General features: G+C 38.9%; 1 protein-coding gene across 1 annotated transcript in view; it reads right to left on the bottom strand.

The window, feature by feature from the left end:
* Window positions 1-15,209, bottom strand: part of LOC128373725 (MAP7 domain-containing protein 1-like) — a 42,115-nt gene extending 26,906 nt beyond the window's left edge. The window contains exon 1 of the mRNA XM_053333885.1: window positions 14,877-15,209. Within this exon, the coding sequence (XP_053189860.1) occupies window positions 14,877-14,943 (67 nt within the window). The 5' untranslated portion in view covers window positions 14,944-15,209. The remainder of the gene's footprint in view (window positions 1-14,876) is intronic.
* Between the last annotated feature and the right edge of the window lie 5,081 nt (window positions 15,210-20,290).

Here is a 20,290-nt window from a genome sequence, read left to right as displayed (position 1 = left end):
TATAGACACTGTCACCGTCCAATTGTGGTTTCTATATATATATATATATATATATATATATATGTGTGTATCTATTTTTCAACCGACTTGCTTGTACTATAATAGTCTGTGTTCAGCTTTGTTTTGGCTTCGTGTCCTCGTGCATCTTCCTGAACTTTGTTTTTGCACATTGAGAGCAATTAGCCCTTGTATGTGTCAACATATCAACACCAATAAAGCCGATGCTAATTCATATTCTCCTTCTCACAAATCAAATGAAAATCATGAGCAATAAAACGCTCCCCTGCTTAATTTAACACACTTCAGAGCTTCACTTGGTTTAGTATGACCCGTCACTTGTGGTGGATTAGCTACATTTCTCAAACTCATGCTAGGTAGCGTAGGTATCTTTATTGATCCCCCTAGGGAGAAATTCAAAAACATAAAATACTATATACAATAAACCATTTCTATGTAAAATAATCTGCAATTATATAAATCTACATTATACATGCTGTTAACCTATGTATGTGTACAGCATATATTAGCATTTACCATCTTGTGAACAGTAAAACTTGCATAGTGTCACTTTAATTGGTGGATGAAGGAGAATAGAAACAAATCACGAGTAAAGATTACTAAACATCTGACATGCAGATGTTTTAAAGCTATAATGAAAATCTTTGTTTTTGCCACAAGTGCTCACAGCTGTAAATCACGTGTTAGTCTTATACCAACAATGATCATTTTTAGGTGAAATTTAATGGCAGAATTTCCCAGTTTCTTCCACTTCATGAACCACTAGTGCTTATATAATATGTGATGATATCTAAATTTAAATACGCAGCCTGACATGTTATCAATGGTGACCCTGCAACAACAGTAAAATCCATACAGTCCTGCAGGGAAACATGTCAAAGTCAACAAGTGCATCTCATCACACGTGATCAGCCCTTCGTGTGACAGACTCCGTTTAACACAGAAACACAAATTCAGCATGAAGTTCACCCGTCTCTCCTCTCCTCTCCTCCCCCTCTTGCCCCTCCACTGTCATCTCAGGTTTCTGTGCCACTAACCCTAACCCTGACAGACTCCGCGTTTATAAATAGCGATAAGCACCATACTGAGAATGTCGGCCATAAAAGGGGCTGGCTTCTGTCGAGGCACCTTGGGACGGCACAGCGTTCGCAGGCAAATCTCCAAAGGAAGCAAATGGCAGCATGTGGCAGTGCAGGAAACTTCACTTTGTTTTGTGTGCATGTGGGCGACTCTGGCTGGTAAACTCCAAAATCCGTCTGGTGTAAAAACTGTTTTACCAATAATAGACTAAAACACGGAAGGATGTCCAAAATGAAAATTGGTCACCTGCCAACGTGGGAGCCAAACTTAGACACATTAAATATCAAACACAGATTAACGTCACCAATGTTGGACTACTGGGTTTGTGTTACAGGGAAAATCTGTTAATCCTCAAATACGCTGTTGCACTGTTTTCTCTCTGACAGCTGAGGGATTGTTGATGTTTTTATTTGTAGTTCAGTCACATGTACATCATTTCCCAGAATTCCTTGTCCAAATGTTCCTGCGAACAAGTTTGAAGCTGCAACAAGTCGAAAACTATTGCAACTATTTCAAGAGTCATATTTCTAAGCAAAAATGCCAAATATTTGATGGTTCCAGCCTCTCAAATGTGAGGATTTTGGGATTTGGGAAGTGACAAAACAATATGAAGACATCTACTGGGACTGTGGGAAATCATTAAGGGTATTTTCTGTTATATTTAGTTTATATAGGACCAAATTCTGACATTTTATGAAAAAGAATGACCAATTGATTAATCAAGAAAGTATTTGCAGATGAATCAATAATGAAAATAATACTTGACAGAAATAGTGAAGTAGCAAAGGTATAGTCAGTTGTTTTTTTTACTATCTTTGAAAACTAAAGACATCTAACTGTGGGCTGTTTTTTTATTTCAGGGTGGTGACTCTGCACTCCGAGGGCTCAGAGATGGATTATTCCTGATGAGTAGTTACTGTACATTTACACTCACTAAGCCAATAAGGGCTGCTGCCTTCCATTCATTCTCTGTAGGCGAGGAGCACGACGGCAGGATTACAGGCAGTGTGGGACAGATGCTGTCACGTGTTAATGAAAACAACCGTGCAAACTGCATCAAAGGACGAGACAATGAAAGTCCTGAGCTACAATGATTACCCAATTAATCAATTAGTCATTTTTTTGGTCTTAAATTATAGTTAATTTCATATGTTGATGCTTGTTTGTCGGACAAAATGTTTGATAGCATCACTTTGTCCTCTGTGATGCTGTCATGGACATTTTCACTGTTTTATAGATCAAACAGTTAAGTGAGAGGATAGTCAGCACATTAGTTGGAGCTAAAGGTAGACTGTAATTTTTGAATGCACTATTAAAAAGCCATCTGTAAGTTTGACTGATAGTAAATCATAAAAATTCAAAGACAAACCAGCCCTTTAATTAGTCCTTTTTAAAGGCTGGAGGGGTGCAGAGCTCCATGCTGTGTGAAGCAGGTCAGATTCTTTTGTTTGGAGTTAAATGCACGAGAGCGACACTATGTGAACACATATGTGTGTGTGGGTTTGTGACGCATGGGCGACATGCTGGATCTGGGTCAGGCCAACCTCAGGAATCCCTGGCATCCAACATCTCCCTCTGCACGTGTTTATACAACAAATGTGTCTCTGGAAAGTGCCTGCATGTGCCAGAGAATCAAAGGATCAAAATCATACAAAAAGAGAAGAGATTAAATACTGTTGCGACAAGGCAGAAACATCACTCACTTCCACATAAATTCAGATTACGTGACTCAAGGAATTTGTTATACAGCAAAAAAAAAGGAATTTCATAACACTCCACAGGACATGTTTGACTGCTTACACCCTGTCAAAGAGCACATGCCCCTTGATGAATGCCTTCACAACCTCTTCCTGTATGGATAAAAAAGAAAGGAAATGCTCTTGGGCAACAAATATCCACGCCCCAGGGACAAGCAGAGGAAGGACATTCCTGAGAGCAAAAACAGCCAAAACACGCCTCCAGTAAATTTGGGTGTCAGGAGACTTGAGTGTGTGACATGTGAAGGAACCATTAACATTTTACACCAATTAGCACATTTCTTTCTAACAACGAACAAAAAAAAACAACCTGTAAATATACTTCTCCTGCTCCATTTTATGACAAGCAACAATAGAAAGAGTAGAAAAAAAAGTTCACTGAGCCCAAAATCAACCAAATGCCTCACAAGCAAACGAATCCCCTCAGATTCTCCCGTTATGCTGTGAGAGAGGTCAACAGACCAACAGCTGTGTTTGCAATGAGCTCCAAGTTGCAGCAACGGGCAACAAAAACAACCTGCACAGCTACTAATCACAGGAGGAGAAATGATGAAAGACAAGAGAAACCTTCGATTACAGGCCACTCCACTTTCAATGCCAAGTCAGCTGTTGTGGATAATGCTGCTGTTTTCTCTTTGAATCACTCTACAAGTCTGGCTGGAAGACAAATGATTTAATATGGAGAATTGCATCATTAATCTACTAAAGGGCCTGTTGAACCAAAATGTGACAATTATTATTCCACACACACTTTTCAAACATAAAAACGGTCTGAAATGAAGCCAGAGAAAGGTTTCTGGAAACACATAATTATCTTTAAAGTGGCTATAATTTATATCTTTCATAATAATAATGTATCAAATGACAATAATCAAGAGGCATCAGAGGCATCATTCATAGTGATGAACCAACAGAGAGTTATCAGCAACTCTGCCGCTCCCCTCATCTTCTTCTATATCTATACTGAGTTTTATCTTTTAGCTGTGTGGCTGCAACTTTACTGTTTTGCTTCACTTTCAGCGTTCTTGTAGTGTTATTTTTGGCCTTTAAAATTTGAGCTTGTCCCTCTCGGTGCAGAAATTTCAGAGAAAGATATCTCAAAATTCCCAAAACTCTGTGTATGGCCAATTGAGGTAAGTAAGAAAATTAGTTTTTTGTTTGATTTTAGTGAATTGACCCTTTAATAAAAAAGCCAGATGACTCATTTTCTGGCTCCAAACAACCAGAAATGTGACTGATCAGCAGAGAAGATGCTTGTCTCTGATGGTAAAACAGAGTATGAACGATTTCCTTGTAATCACAGCCAATCCCCCGAATACAGCGAAAAACACATCTGGATATTAAAAGTTTTAACAAAGCACAGCAGCAATGTAAGAGCTCGAATACTCAGTCAGAACTGTGAGGGAGAAGTCGACAGGATGTTACTCCTCCACAAACAAGAGGGATCTCCAGATGCTCTTAACCACAAAGAAGTGGGTTACCCAGTCACAAAGACATAACACACAGCCAAGCATGAATCATACACGGATCATCCATTATTCACTTTTTCCCTCTTCTCTATTCAGCAGCTCAAGGTTGATACTAAAAATAAGGTCAGAGGTGATCCAGCGTGTAAAAAAAAAAAAAGGAAAAGCTTTTGGATCATTTTTAAATGGCGTCTGCTGAGAAAAGCTTTTCTGCGAGACCAGAGAGAAAATAGCTCAGGCGTGGTCTGTTGTGACTGCTCCGTAGTCAGGGAGTTTTCACTTCCTCAGCCATGACCTCATCATTAGGTCATCGTCACAACGTAGCAACCACAAGATAAGCACATGATTTTAAATAAGCACAAGACTCAACATTTGTTTCTCTTTAGGTTGAAGACACATCGAAAGAAGACGATGAGCTCAGCAATAACTATACAGTAGCAACACATGAACCTCAAGACCAAGAAAAGGAAGAAAATGGTCACATTGGAAAGCCTTGAACTAGCCAATACAAATATTACACTTAGATGATTATCAAACGATCATTAATGATTGATGAATCCACTAATCATAGCAGGCGAAGTTCTTGAGATAATATTGAACATGTTAAATAAAATAAAGGGATTTTATAGAAAAATATTCATATTGGCGCCTTGAAATTTAAAATATGCAGGCCTTTTAAACGCAATTAAAAAAGGGGGATAATAAATGTTTGGTTTCAATAAAAGAAGGAATAATAATCACAGAAACAATATGAAGAGTAAAATGCATATTATACCCCAATTGTATATAAATATTTGACCTGATTAAACTACATTTGCACCTGGTAATAATATGTGTCTCAAGAGTTGTGATAGCTCTCTCCAGCTCAAGCAGCCAAACATCACATCCATCTCTTGTTTGCACAGGTCCAAAAAGAAGAAAAACATGAAGCTGCACTATTGGATGGACTTTTGCTTACTTTTCAAAGCGGGGGAAGAAACTGACAGTTGGTCTCGACTTTACGTCATCTACAAATATCCAAAGCTTTCTTGCCAGTAGCTTAGCTCACTAACTGGCTCATGGCTGCATTGTACATTTCTGCAACCCTGACTGACCCCCTCCAGGGATAGTTTGACTGATCGGATCCCAAACCATCTCCGATGCGTCTTGGGTACAGTTACACCTGTACTTCCATGTGGTCAAACACATTGTAATGCAATGTGTAAAGAGGATAAAGACAATAAGTGAAACAAGAGAGGCTGCAGCTTATCACTTATTTATCTCCATTTAACCCCGGACCACCGACCACTACAAAGAAACCACACTCTTAATTTAATGAAGTTCCAGGCTACTTGCTTCTAAGTAAGAATATTCAGTAGAAATGAAGTCTTACTTTAGTCTATTTATGATGGAAAATTGAACAGGAGTCAACACAAGAGTATCTAGTCTACAGCTGCCCCATCTCCCCACTCTTGTTTTGGACTCATAAAGTAGGACATAACTCTGTCTTGCTGACTAATGTTGACCTGGCAGGACGTTGAGATTTGATGAAGGCCTAAGTTTAATGTCAGCTGAGGTCTGGTTTCAGGTTTTCACTGCAAGGGGAGTCATCATGTTCAGTCTGGTCACAGCAGGTCATTAGAAAGAAAGACTTCAATAAGTCAATACTGTGCTCAGTCTTCATTAGAGCTGAAATTCTGACTTCATTACAAGTTTGCATGAGCAGTACAGTTCTTTATCTGTCATTTTACTTAAGAAACAGCATTGAGAAGGGATTGATATTAAGTTAAATTTGAGCTGAATCAATGAATCAGAAAGTAACCTGTCAACTATTTTGATAAACTATAGATAATTCAACTCATTTTCAAAACATGAGCTCTGAAAAGTTGTGATGGGCGTTTCTTGTTATATTATGATATATTATAGACCAAATTGTTGGTTGCTGCTGCAGTTATAATACTGTACCTCTAATTGCAAGTTTATAAGCTTATTATGAGGAACTCGGGTAAAGGAGATCCTTGACACAGCGCTAATTAGTAAAAAATCTTCTTAATGTAAAAATTGACATATCTGGAGAGTGTAAGAAGATGCAACTGTAAGAAAACTTTGAAAAATTGAGGTGTTACACAATCCTAAAAATGTTGACACTGAAAGTTGAGGTACAATTGAATTTTTACCTACCGCCAACTAATTATTTTCTCAGTTAATCTTACTTATCACGATTTCCATTTGATGTGTTTCAAATGTCTGTTATTGTCCGACCAACAGTCCAAAACTCAAAGAAAATCAGTTTCTATGTCTTTAATGCACGTTTTGTAAACTGCATCAACAGCTCGACTCTTCTAATTTATGAAGCAAACACGAAACATTCAACACATGCTGAATAAATCCATTCTTTCATTGTAGAAATGACTTAAAGGAGTGAATTCAAAACCTCTATTCAGTGAAATCCCCAGGACGACTGATACTACAGCACCAACTCTGTAGTGTTTTGTTTGTTGCTTCAGAAACATCAAAATCATTTTGTGGGAACAAAAACAACATGCCAGAGGACAGTAGCGATGTTTCACCGAGGTCAGACAACCTCTAAGTGATTTACTGCAGTGCTGATCATAACACACACACTAAATCTAGCAACCAAGACTCTGTAAAGCCCTTTAGACCTGAGGAAAACCTGACGAGCTGTGGCTAAAACGTACTGGCATTTTGCTGCAGTCTCCTATTCATCTTTCATGCTAGAGGAGAGATTTTCAAGCGTCCTTTTGGAGAATTAAAGGGCACAAATAGGAGTGTGCAAGCCGGGCAAAGGAGGAGGCAGTATGGCCTGAGTGTAGGAGACTGCAGAGATAATCAATTGACTGGTGCAGCAGGAGAAGCTGCAGTTCAACCAGTTTGACGCTGCTCCTCTGTCGTCATTGGGAAAACAGAAATGCGACGATTGAAAGGGTAGAAAGAGAACATTTAATACGCCACATGAAGACGGATCCTCATACAATCGAAAGTGAAGATTTTTCTCTTTGCAACATGTTTGAGAACTGCTGTCAGATCTGTTTTAAGTCAAGACGACTGCTGGTGTTTGAAACATTTTTTTTTTTTTATTATTCATCGGTTTTGTTGTCATGTCTCCTAGATGGAATTAGCTTTCAGTCCGTAAGCATCAGTCATCATCTGTGCTCTAATATTAGAGCCTGTGCATCCTGTGACTGAGATGTTATGTAGTGAGTGACACGCGTGTGATTGTGAGAGAACCGCAGCCAGTTTAAGTGGGCATGAACGCCAAATGTAGCTACATCGGGGTTGTTATCTCTGCACACATACATGCACTTCAAAGCAGGAGATGACGGGAGGGGGGGGTTTGGAAGGGGGTGCATCTGTGCGTGATTCCCCTGAGGACGGAGAACACACGTCAACAAAAACATCCAGTACTTTTCGCAAGGCCGAGGACGAGAACGACAGGAACCAAACAGATACAGCTGAGCATCTGTGAAGCTAAAATACATCCAAAAAAAAGAGACTATCTCACAGTTATATAATCTTTGTCCACAGCTACAAGGTAAATACGAGTGTGTGGCTGACATTTATTTCTGGATTGTTTCCTACAATAAAACACGACATGCTTAAGGAAGAAATTTGAGCTCGTGAGGTTTCTGTAGTAGCAAGAACAGCAAAAAAAAGGAGGTATTTAACTCTAAAGATGAATTCAGACACGCTAGTATTGATTCATTAAATTTTAATAGATAGCCTAGTGCCCTCGGTAGTAAAAACCGTGCTAGCTGCAGAATGAAAACAGAAATAGGGAGTGCCTCTGGGTTATAACTTGAAGGTGCCCGAGGACATGATCAATACTGCAGGCTCTGTCTAACATCAAAGCCACTCTTTGGTTTTTTAATATTTAAGATATAGTCAAGTGCAGAGCAGCACAGATCTGAGAGGATAAATTCATGTAATCGTTCCCAGCAGCTACTGTAGGGCAGGAAATTTAATAAATGTGTCCATAGAGTATTGGAAACTGAAGTGAAAGCAGCAGCAAACACAATCCTGTTACTCATTCATTGATCAAATACTTGCTGGTTTAAAATGAAAATGATGCCAGTTATTTAGTGTCTCTTGGGTTTGATAGCATTATATGTTTGAACTGTATATCCTTTTCTGTGCATAAAAAAAGGATTGCAGTATTGGTATTATTAAAATGACTATACAAATAACATGTATTGACACATTTCCAATGAAATCTAGCCTTATCAGTCACCATAAATCAAATATTTTTCAAATGTGCACTGTACAAAAAGGTGACATCATGGAGGAATAAAGTATAGCAAGACAAACTATTTCATAATACAACAGATTACAAAGTGAAATCTACAGTATTCATTCAGCATACAGCATCCATAAGCTGCAGCAACAAAATTTATTCATTCATTTCCACTGTCTATATATCTCTTTGGACACATTGCAACTGCGTATTTAATGAAAATGTATTCTCATTTTCTCATTCTCTTCAATGTAGAAATGTAACTGAACAACATTTTGTCAACAACAACTGTCCAATAAACCAAATAATAGCATATGTATAACTGAATCATTTTTAGATGTTGTTTTTTATGTTTTGCAGTCTTACTCGATGGCGATGATATCCTCATTAAAGTCCAAAACCGCACATATTTATCTCCTGATTGACTGCTGTCAGATATTTTTTCATTCATCGAACAGTTTTTAACACAGAAGTTTAAATCTTTGAGGTTGAGGAGAGTATGAAGTAATTCAAGGGTTAGGGTTAGGGTTCGATGAAGTCATGAGTCATCAAGTCGTGTTAAAGGGGGCATTTGATGATTTTTGTCATTTTATGTTATTTTTATACTGTTAAAATGTTGGATGTCAGATGTAAAAAATGCACCTTGAAAGTCAAAAGCCAGGCCTGCTCTGAAAGCTCTGTTTACAAAGTTTCCTCTACTTCCTCCTCTTGATGATGTCAGATTGTTCACATCTGTTCTGTAACCTTTGTTGCTATGGTTGTTCGGTGGGTTGTTTGCATTGTCCAGTCGCATATTTCAAATCGGATTCTGGCTCAAACATTTACAAATATATTTAACGACTGTCTATTTCGAGTAAAGAATGAAAAAAAAGCGACACTTGAGGGAGCTGGCCAATCAGAACAGAGTGGGCTCATCGGAAGGGGGGCCTTAAAGAGACAGGAGCTAAAACGGCCTGTTTCAGACAGAGGCTGAACTGAGGAGCTGCATAAAGGGACAGTATAAGATAAATAAGGAGTTTGAAACAGTATAATAATGCAAAAGTTTTCTAGTAGACCCCCAGAATATGAATGTAGACCTGGAACTGTGCTGAGTCATGGAGGATTTTACTATTACAAATATAAACCTTTTCAGCTTGGTGCACAATAATGAAATACTGTGTCAAGTTTTTCTGGCAGTGGCAGCAGCAGCAGGATAAAAAGGAATAAAAAGAGGGAGAGACAATGGTACAGATTAGTAGTTTTCAAGCATAGGCATCTATAGTCTTAACAAGAGTACCTACCAATGCTCAGATTTGGGAAGTACGGGGCAAAATGTGCACATATTGTTGAATCAGAGAGGATTTTCACTTTGTCTGCCTGTAATTTCTCTTACGACTTCCCCCACATTAGCACAAAAATAGGCACAGATGTACAGAGAAGAGTAGGTTTTTGCGACAATAGCTCTACTCTATAAAATGTAATGTGACGGGTCTTTTTCATGACTAAACTCTGCATCACACCATTTCCAAACAGGATTATGCTGCAAACAGGATTAATAATATCAATGTCACATTCATGAATTCTCCCTTTTTTTGAATGCCGGATACGAAGGGAAACATGACTAATCTGCGCATAAGCTCTCAGGAAGATGCGTCCCTCTGCTTCTTCTGCATATGCAGCAGAAGAATGGAGCGTTTCCTCTCTTTCCCTGTGTGAGCGGTTGGCGTCATGGCTGTGATTTATAGCATCTGGTCACAGTGCTCGCTGACGTGGAGCGTGGGGAGAGGAGAGGAAAGGAAAGAAAAGTGCTCCGGCTCTGCTCCGTCCCCTCCTTTCTTCTTCTATCCTCCCCTCACACCATAACACGCCTCAACCCCGACTCCCCGTCCAGTTTCCCAGAGTCGCTCTATGCTCTAGCCGATCCCCTCCACACCCAATCCCCTCCTCCCACCCACCCGCATGTACAAGCATTCGAGCCCCCAGGCCGCAAATGAGACACAGTTGGCAGAGCTGTGAGAACTTGAGCCTTGTCTGACTGCAGGAGATGAGAGGAGCTTTGTCTTTTGGTTTCTCTCATTTTGAGTTGAGTTGTTTTTTTTCCCATTCTTATTCTGACAGTATTAAATATTTAGATTAGATTAGGATTAAGACAAATCCTGCGTGTGATCTTTGTGATATACATGTAAGTAGAGCTGTAACAATTAGATGATTAATCGCTTAGTGGATCAAGAGAAGATTAATCACAACTATTGTCAAATTTAATTATCCAACCCCCTTAGTTACTGTTGCTACGCCTGTCAAGATTTCCTTTCTCGTACACATGTGCTGTTTACAGTGTTTAGATAACAGATTTACCACTTTAAATTCATAGTAATTGGTAACAGGTAATAGGTCCTTGATTTCAGACAGACAGAAAAGGCAGGTTTCTCATTTTAAGCAAGCGACAGTCACTTTGCCGCCTGAAATGACTGTTACTAACAGGTTTTAATAGTTAAATAAACTAACGTTAGCTCCATGAGTTAGTTAAAAACCCTGTCTTTAGCTCACTTTTTAATGTCTACATACAAGATGAGGCTAAAACTGAATGTACCATGGAAAAAAGTTAGCGTCATCGCCAACGTAGACTTAGTTAGCCCTTATATGTTTAGAAAAGATGTAAGATTTATATCTGATGAACATAATGTGACATCTAACTTACATAGTCATAAGACAGAAGTTCAAACAAGGACTGATTTTAACATTTAAAGAGAAAACACTTGCAGGTATAAACTAACCAATGTGCTAAGCTAGCATGACACTATGTCAGATAAAAAGTTTGGCTTGGGTTGCTAGCTTGTAAACTTCTTCAAACCCAGTAAACAGCAGCTCTGATATAGTAGCACCCAGAACTCCTCATTCAACAAAGTGGATGTTTTTTAACAGAAACTCTAACTCCACAAAATCCAGGTTATTGTAGGTAGTAAGCCAGTTAGCTGGACACGCTAACGGCTGCAGCTTGCATTACAGCAGATAAACTCAGTTTAATCCATTTCTTACACTTCTGCTCTTGTATTTTTGGATTTGGAAAAGCTAAAAATAAGCCAAAAATTCACTGGTTCAGGCTTCTTAAAATGTGAGTATTTGCTGCTGTCGGTATATCATTTTAAAATGGATACTTTTTAGATACAATATAGATTCTTGGACTTATGGTCAAAATGCCACATTAGGTTCTGGGAAATTATACCAGGCATTTTTACAATTTTCAGATTTATTTATTTTTTAATAATCACAAATAAGTGTTAATTGCAGCCCTAACAGTATGTAAATCAGCTCTATTTACAGGCTGAAAAGCCAAATCCAAGGTTATTCCCCTGAATTTCTTGAGGATGACTAATGAGCCAGTGGAGGAAGGTTTCTAGGCCAAAATCTACATTTCCAGGCTGGCTGTGATGTTGAACGTGTGCCAAGAACATAACGTCAGCATGACTGGGAAGCTCGCAGGGCCAAAGAGAGTCCACGTCTCATGATTACTTCCACAGAGGAGGGTTTTTCTGTAAACTGAGACTGTGTCTGCAGGGCAACAAGGCTGCAGAAGACAGTACGGTGGCACTGCAGATATCACCTGATAGATTAGAGGAGAGGTTGTAATTTGAACAGTTTAAACTCCTTTCGGAAACATTTACAGTCATTTTTTTGTGTGAATGTTTGTCTGTATCACACAAAAACTGTCTTAACGAAAGGAAGCTGGTGCCGCTCCTATTGTGAACCGCAAACACAGTCTTTGAACATGTCATGTCTTGGAGAGGTTTGACTCCAGCACTTTACAATTCACAATTTTTCAAGTTTGTCTTAAAAACAACAGGCAGGTGCCCGAACGAACACTGAAAGAGGTTTTCTTTGCTATAATCATTCCTCCTGTTCATACTGGCTATTAAAATAACCCCCATTAAATGTGTTTTTAATGGATTTAGAAGCTTATCTGAAGCGTATACGAGGCTTCAGCAGTCTGAGGTAGTCATATCAAGTGGATATCTGCCACATTTATAGTCTTTTAAGCATAGAAATTCCCTCCTTGTGTTTCCATGTTGAGCTGTGGTAGAAGTATCATAACAAATAGTAGTGACCTTGGCACTAAAATGACTGTAACACGGAATAAGATGAACATGATTTGACTCATTTAGATGGCTGTGGATTTTGGCCTCCATCACTTAGATTGTAAATGCATTGTGAAGGAACCTCCTAATGGCCAGCATGAACAGGAGGAATTATTATGGCAAGAAAAAACATGTTTCAATGTTTGTTTGGGCACCTGACTGTTGTTTTAAGACAGCCTTGGAAAACTGAGAACCAATCCTTTAAGTAATAAAGGAAACTGGTAGCTGTTTTTCCTCAAAGAAAGCTCTGTTATTTTTCTGCTCTGTAGCATCAACCCTGAAACAGTAAGAGACAGGAAACAGACTCCGATTAAGTGGCATAATGCTAGTGGTTGACTGGTTTCATGGAGGTATGGGGGATGATAGGAGAGAAGAGGTCAGGAGGGGTACGAGTGTGTGTGTGTGTGTGTGTGTGTGTGTGTGTGTGTTAGGGATTTAGATGGTCCCCATGCATTAGGACTATATCAAAGGTCTGCCAACCTCAGACCTGAAGTAATCACTTTGATATGGGATTATGATCCTTTCTAGCAGCTCTGCAACCACACCAGGCCTTAAAAAAACCCAAACAAACAAACCCTGGCTGACTTTTCTTTTGTCTCTTTTCTTTTTTTTTAATTTTACAAGAAAGAAGCTCTCAGAAAGGACTCAGAGAGAAAGAATGTTTCTGTTTATCTAACGCCCCTGCCTTTTTCAGCGTCTAGCATTCCTGATAATGCTCCATGCTGCTCAGCTCCGCAGCTCTCGGTAGAGGGCCTGGAACCAAAACATGCTTTGTTTTTCATTTTACGTCACATATTGATGGGCGAATTCATTTGAGGCCAATGTGCGCTTTTCCACTAACAATATTTCCCAAAATGACACCTACATATAAGAATCAACACAAAGATGAAATGATTATGCTGAATGTCGTGGCACCAAAACACCTTTTAAAGTCCTCTCTCTCTCCTCTTTAACACACTGCTGTAGGGCTGCAGCTAACGACCATCTTCATGATTTGTTGATCCGTCTATTATTTTCTTAATAAATTGATTAATTAATCTACAAACTGTCAGGAAATGGTTAAAAAATGGCCATCACTGTTTCCCAAAAGCCCAAGGTGAAATCTTAATTGTCCAAAACAGTCCATAACCCAATGGTATTCAGTTCACTATCATATATAAGACTAATGAAACTAGGAAATATTCACATTTAATAAAGTGGGACAAGAGAAAAAATGGCTGAAAATGATTAATCGGTTATCAAACTAGTTAATCTTCCGTTGATTAATTGTTGCAGCTCTACACTGCTCGTGCTTCTTCCACCTCCTCCAACGTTAAGACACCCACACATGCATCGACAAGCCTGGCTTTGCGGTGATAAAAAAGCTGCTGCAGACATTTCTCCCTCCATCCAATGCTCCCCACATCAAACAGAGAGGAGGAGAGGAGGAGGGTGGGGGGCAGGGAACGCCACCGAGCAGAAAGTCACCTTCTACCAACACACACAGGTCAGGGGAGGGAGAAATGGAGGTGTGCTGTATGAAGCTTCTCTCTCCCTCCAGAATGACTGGGGTATCACTACAATCATTTCACTGAAACTAGGCCATATCTGGGCCACGTCAAGAGGGGCTGAAACTGAAACCATCAGCTGGAGATGCAGATGGTGAAGCCAGTATCTGCGCTGCTGAAGTGTCATTGAGCAAGACACTCGGCCCTGCACCAGAAAGACATGAATGAACACTTTTCCTGCAGGAATCTGTTTACATTGTAGTTTAAGTGGATGGGTTTTTTTTTTTTTTTTTGCAGAGAGCTCCTGCCTTAGATCTGATGGGTGTATGCCAGGACCATTTTTTTTTAACCTTGTGCACCAGTGACGTGTTTGAAAATGAAGACCATAGCTCAGTGCAGCGTTTCCAGGATCTCAGCTGGTTGTAGAGATGCAGACAGCCCCTCACTTTGCTGTGGAGGAATTACAAGGGGGCTGCCAGGATGGACGAACATCCTGTCTTGAGATATGGGTGGAGAAATCTGATCTGCAGCTGTTGAATGTAAAAAATTTCCAAGCATTTCCCAGCTCACTCATACACACCCTATATTATTATTATTACATACAAATAAAAGGATGAAATGGGGGAAATAATCTGCTTCATAATCAGAAACCACCACCCTACTCCCATCTCAATTTTAATGCAACATTGTTCATGACCCATTTCTAAACTGGCTTGTATACTCACTTGTATCTGTTAGAGTCAGCTTCTGCTCCAAATTATGTCCAAGGTCTTTATAATCCATTGTTTCCATTCAGGCGGATCGTAGTGCTTTTCCAGTTGCTGTCATTCCTCAGAGTCGCCAAAGTACAGGAGATGAAACTCCCGGTACAGATCGCCCAAACACGCCCTTTGTAAATCCAACCCGCAATAGAGGAAAAAAAAGTGTAAAGAAAAATAATGTGGATATGAAGAAGTATCCGACTGAAAACTGTGTGGGGAAGGATTAATGTGTTAAATTAAAATAAACAGCCGTCAGTGTCTTGTTAGAAAGCACAGATCCTGTGGGTGTACAGTGCCTTTAGTGGAAAATCTACAGTGTGAGAATAAAAAAGCTCCAGTGCCACCAACCATAAGGAGCAGAAGCAAGCTGCAGAACATGCGTCAAGCACATCCGGTTAGAATTTTCAAAATAAAAATAAAAATTCAATCTATTTGGGACAAAACTGAAATGAATGAGTGCATGTGTCCACTTTGCTTTCTCTTAGCTTTTAATTGCATCTTGCGATTTCTCCTCATTAGATTAAATTTGATCTGTTGCTGTAGAGACAGCTCTTGTCGTCTCCGTGACAACTGAGCAAACGCCATCTATCAATGAGATGTGGTTGAAAGCTTCGGTTTGTAGGTGGACTTTGAGTTTAGAGTTGTGTGTTTTTGTCACTATATATGTGAGACTGTTGTTTCCCAAGTCAAGAGATGAACTTTTACACTGTCACAAGTTTTTTTTTTTTGCCATTTTAGGTAATAACCCCCCAAAAAGAGCTGTATGAGGGGCAATATTGAATGAATAAACGCAACATCCTTAATTTAGTAGCAGACAGAACAAACAGTTTTGTTTTTGTAAGAGACCACATACATTGTTAAATATGAATGCTGCAATTTGATGTACTGTACCAGAGTTTGCTAATTTTTCACAACACAGGATATGAAACATAATATTAAAGTTAAGATTAAATTGAATGAATTACCACCTCATACTTAAAGGCTAAAGGGCGTCAAGTGTTTATTGCCAGGGCTCCTCGGCTGTGGCCTTATTCATACAGGACAGTGTATTTTATTGTTGTGTTTTATAAGTAGTAGTAGTAGTAGTAGTAGTAATAGTAATAGAAGTGCTTGAAATATTATTGTGACAGATCTTTGAAATGTGCTGGCTACTTCAGAGATTGGTTCACTGGCAGTTATTTTGTGTTAAGAAAATAGTTGATATTTTTACCCAATAATGCATATATAAAACTGTAAACAATTTGAGCTAAAACAATATTTAGTCATTTTATTTTGATGGCGACATTCCGTCATTTCCGGTGGTTTCCTCCGTCTCGGGAGCGAACTTGACGCCGCCGAGCACAGCGAAAAAACCGCATGCCGGACAACCGGACTGTACCATCTGTTTGGAAAATGGAAATAAACTCACTTCTCCATTGACTACATGGCCTAAAGTCCACGTAACACGTCCTGAAAATATAAAACAGCACATTTTATTTAATAGTTGTCCTCTTTGACTGATTTTAGATGTCGTACCGGGACAAATAAATTACCTGTTTATTGAACTCCGTAAATGGTTTGACCCATCAGATGATTTCCAGCAGCTGTAACTAGCCCTGCTACCCAGAAGGAGGTGAGTTGTCATACCAGCGTTTTTGAAAGGTCTGTCTGTGTAATTACAGCATAATTACCTCTTAAGTATCTGTTAGTAGCGGTGAAAGACATGATTTACTTAACAGATCTACTATACTGAACTATATATTGAGAAAAATACATATAATAGTATTTATAGGAGGATTCATATGCCTGAATGACCACAGGAAAACAGAACTCCCACATTAATATCAATAGATACATTAAACATAATCACAAAATAACCTTCAAATACCTTCAGACCAATGAACAGACAAAACATCCTAGTAGTTATACTGCAGGAATATAATGTTTTGCACAAAATGTTGCATAATGTATGCCTGAATCATCTTTCCAGCTGAACAAAAAGTGACTGGCGTTATCTGCCAGTATGCTGTAAAGAGTATTGGTGATGACAAGCTGATTAACAATTAATATGACCTTCCTTCCACTGCAAGATGCAGCGGAGGTCAATCTTTCAAGGAGGAAATCTGCTGTCCCGTTTTATCTGATGAAATGAGTAGCAGCAATAGGATAAACAAATGCAGATGGAAACATGGCTGCACTTAACACTGCTGTATTAGGCAAATATGATGAAGAGTAGCCAGTATAATAATGTGAAAATATTGCAAGCATTGGATCATTTTGGATAATGTTAAAATATTTATGTGTCCGTGATTGTTGTGCAAAATATTGAGGTATGTTTCCCCTCTCACAGATGAGGATGCAAGAACCAGAAGTGGCCTCTGCAGAGCTAGAAAGGAGTTTCATTCATTTTTTAAAAGAGGCATTTTATAAATAGTCTGACCAGAATCACACCCACTATGCCTTTTTGGTGATTTGAATAAAAAATTCTGATTAATTATAGATGAGGTCATCTGTGTTATCATCATTTTCCCCCTTCAATCTGCAGGATCTGTAGTAAAGGATGACAGAAAATGCATAAAATGATCCACCATTAAAAAAATGAAGGCTCTTAAGAGTAACCAGGCAGCAGGATATATAATATAACATGATGTTTGAACTGTGCTAATGCTAAAGGGCCAAATGTATAAAAGAGTTACGAGAGAATGATAAAAAATGCATGACCCACTTAGCTTGGTGAACACTAAGGACGTTATAGACTTGAGGATTGAAAACACTTGAGCTGCGGCTGATGCTAGAGACTTCTCGACATCTGGATAATTCTCTGTGGTTGATCCACCTTTTCATTTATTTACTTTTTCTTATCCTAACCTGTATATGTATCCAATGAAACTCTAATTTCACAACTTAGATCCACTGTAGTAGCAGCTTAGCTTTCTCAAAAACTATCCTTAAATATTGTTTAGAAATACTAAGAAGATAGTCAAGTATTTCCTTTGTACATGGTGGATGAAGATAGTCTGTCAAGCAGAAACAATGCTAATCAATCTACTGGCTGCCCTGTGACACATGAAAGGGGAAGAGAAGCAGCTCCATCTGGGCTAATGGAGTTTGATCTGAGCTGCTGGTGCCTGCGAGGGAGCAAGTTGAGTCTGGTGTCTGTTAAAAAATGATTTGTTGACGCAGTAATGGCATTTGAAAATGCTAAGGCAGGAAATGCAATAGAGAGTTAGGGGAACGGAAGGCAGTGCTTGATAAACCTTGTTGTTATCATGTTAATCTCCTTTCATCACACATACAGTATGTAGACTAGACTTCTATATAAATATGACAGTGTTTGTTGCTGTGTCTCCATGTCTTCCATTGACTATCTTCATTAGCAATCTATTTCCATCACAAAACAACAGACCAAACGGTTTGAGAGGTGCCCGATGACACTGATCACACTGTAAACTGGAGTTGTTTTCCTAGAAAATGTTGCTCCTGCAGGTCATGAGTTGCAGATGGCAGGGGCGAGGGTGTATTTTGAAAGAATTTCAAGGAACAAACAAGGAATAAACAAATTACCTAATTTATCTTGAATCAGTGAAGGGAGTCTTTGTTGCACTGGTGATGATATTCAGACAGTTAAAACTTAGAGTCCTCATCAGGTTGAATCTTTTCATCCACTGCAACTATCTGAATCTGTAGATGTTTACATTTTGTCATTTTGCAGACGATTTGAAGCAAGACAATCAAGCATTAGAAGACAGTTGACTAAAAAGAGATATGGTCAAGTAGCTGACTTAGTATAATTTTTTTTCTTTTGTTTTAAGTAAAGAAACAAGTACACAAGTGCATAAAAAATACCAAAATAGGGATAATAGACAGCTTCAACGTATGTCCAAAGACAATACTACACTTGTCAATTGTGCCAGATGAAAAGTTAAGGGATTACCAAATGTCTTGCAGTTGTTGGACTTGATCATGTGATGTCCATCGGCATATCACAATGAGTCAGTGCCAGACCCTAATCACAATCAGACATACAGCAATTAATACTAAGGAGGGAATACATGTCTGTCCAAAATGTCATGGCAGTCCATCCAATAATTGTTGAGATATTTGAATAAAAAACACAAATGTCAACCTCATGGTGGCACTAGAGGAAAGTTCAAGGTCATTAGGTTTAATCCTCTGGGGATAGCGAATATCTGCATCCAATCTCATGTCAATCAATCCAACAGTGGTTGAGATGTTTCAGAGTGGACCAAAGACCAACATTTCCGCACCACTAGAAACAAAAATATGCTGGAGAACAGGACAAGAAAACCTCAAAAGCTTTCCATGTTTTTCTAATGTTATTTAGTCATACCATCATGTTCCGATATTAAAGAAGGTTTCCAGCTTTGATCTGTTTCTACAGCAAAGATCTTTTGTTGGTGGGACTTTCTTTGAGGAAGTGCGTGTCCATACTCGCCTTCACCTGACTGAGCCATGGTGAGGATCAGAGGGCCTCCCATAAACCCACAGAGGCACGCAGTTACAGTAATTGCCCCTCCTACACTCACTACCACAAAAGCACCACAAAAAGACTCCAATCCAAGAGGACTCCAACAAACAGCCTGCAGTTACACTTTAAAACATTTCTCTGGACCCTCCTAATGGACGTTTAACCGGAGGGAGAGCACATTTTGAAGTTATAAAATGTTCCCCTTATTGTAAAAACCCCCTCCCAAGTACACAATGGTTTGGTTTTACAGGGGCGAGTACACATATTTGGAGAGCACACTGCTGAAGTCAGAGTCTGAATATAACTACAGCTGCCGCATAGTGGGAGTCAAGCATGTCTGCAGTTGGTGCAGTTATCGAGAGCAAAGCTGGAAAAAAATCGCCAACTGATTTCCTTGTGAGCAGATGACGCTGCTGTTTAAACTGGAGTGCATCCTTCTTTGTCTCTGCAGATGGAGAAGAGCATGAGAATACCATTTTTCTTTTAATCAGTCATTCTTATCTTGTGTGAAAAATGTTTTGCACCACCGATCTATTTAGAAAGCATCAATAGTCGATCTGACTGATCAATAATTGGGTGATTAAACCTTAATTAATGTTTCAGAAAGCAGAGAGTCTCATTTTTGGTCAAATAACGTCCATCTACATAAGACATGATGAACTTTATGAGACTGTGGGGTTTATTGTATAACCAATGGATCAGTCTTCACTGCTACATCATAAAAAGAAATCTGCTATATAAACTATCTTATTAAAACTATTAACTACTCATTTAACAAAAAGCCGCGACAATAGATATGGGTCAAATTTTACCAAGAACAGGCTCAATGGACAAAGATTTGTAGCACATATACAATAAGTATAACATTTTAAAATATTTAGATTTTTGTGCATTTTGGGCTACTTTAGGA

This window comes from Scomber japonicus, chromosome 15, assembly GCF_027409825.1.
Source record: "Scomber japonicus isolate fScoJap1 chromosome 15, fScoJap1.pri, whole genome shotgun sequence".
Classification (NCBI taxonomy): domain Eukaryota; kingdom Metazoa; phylum Chordata; class Actinopteri; order Scombriformes; family Scombridae; genus Scomber; species Scomber japonicus.
The sequence above is the reverse complement of the archived record's forward strand: the minus strand, read 5'-3'. Positions and strand labels throughout refer to the sequence as shown.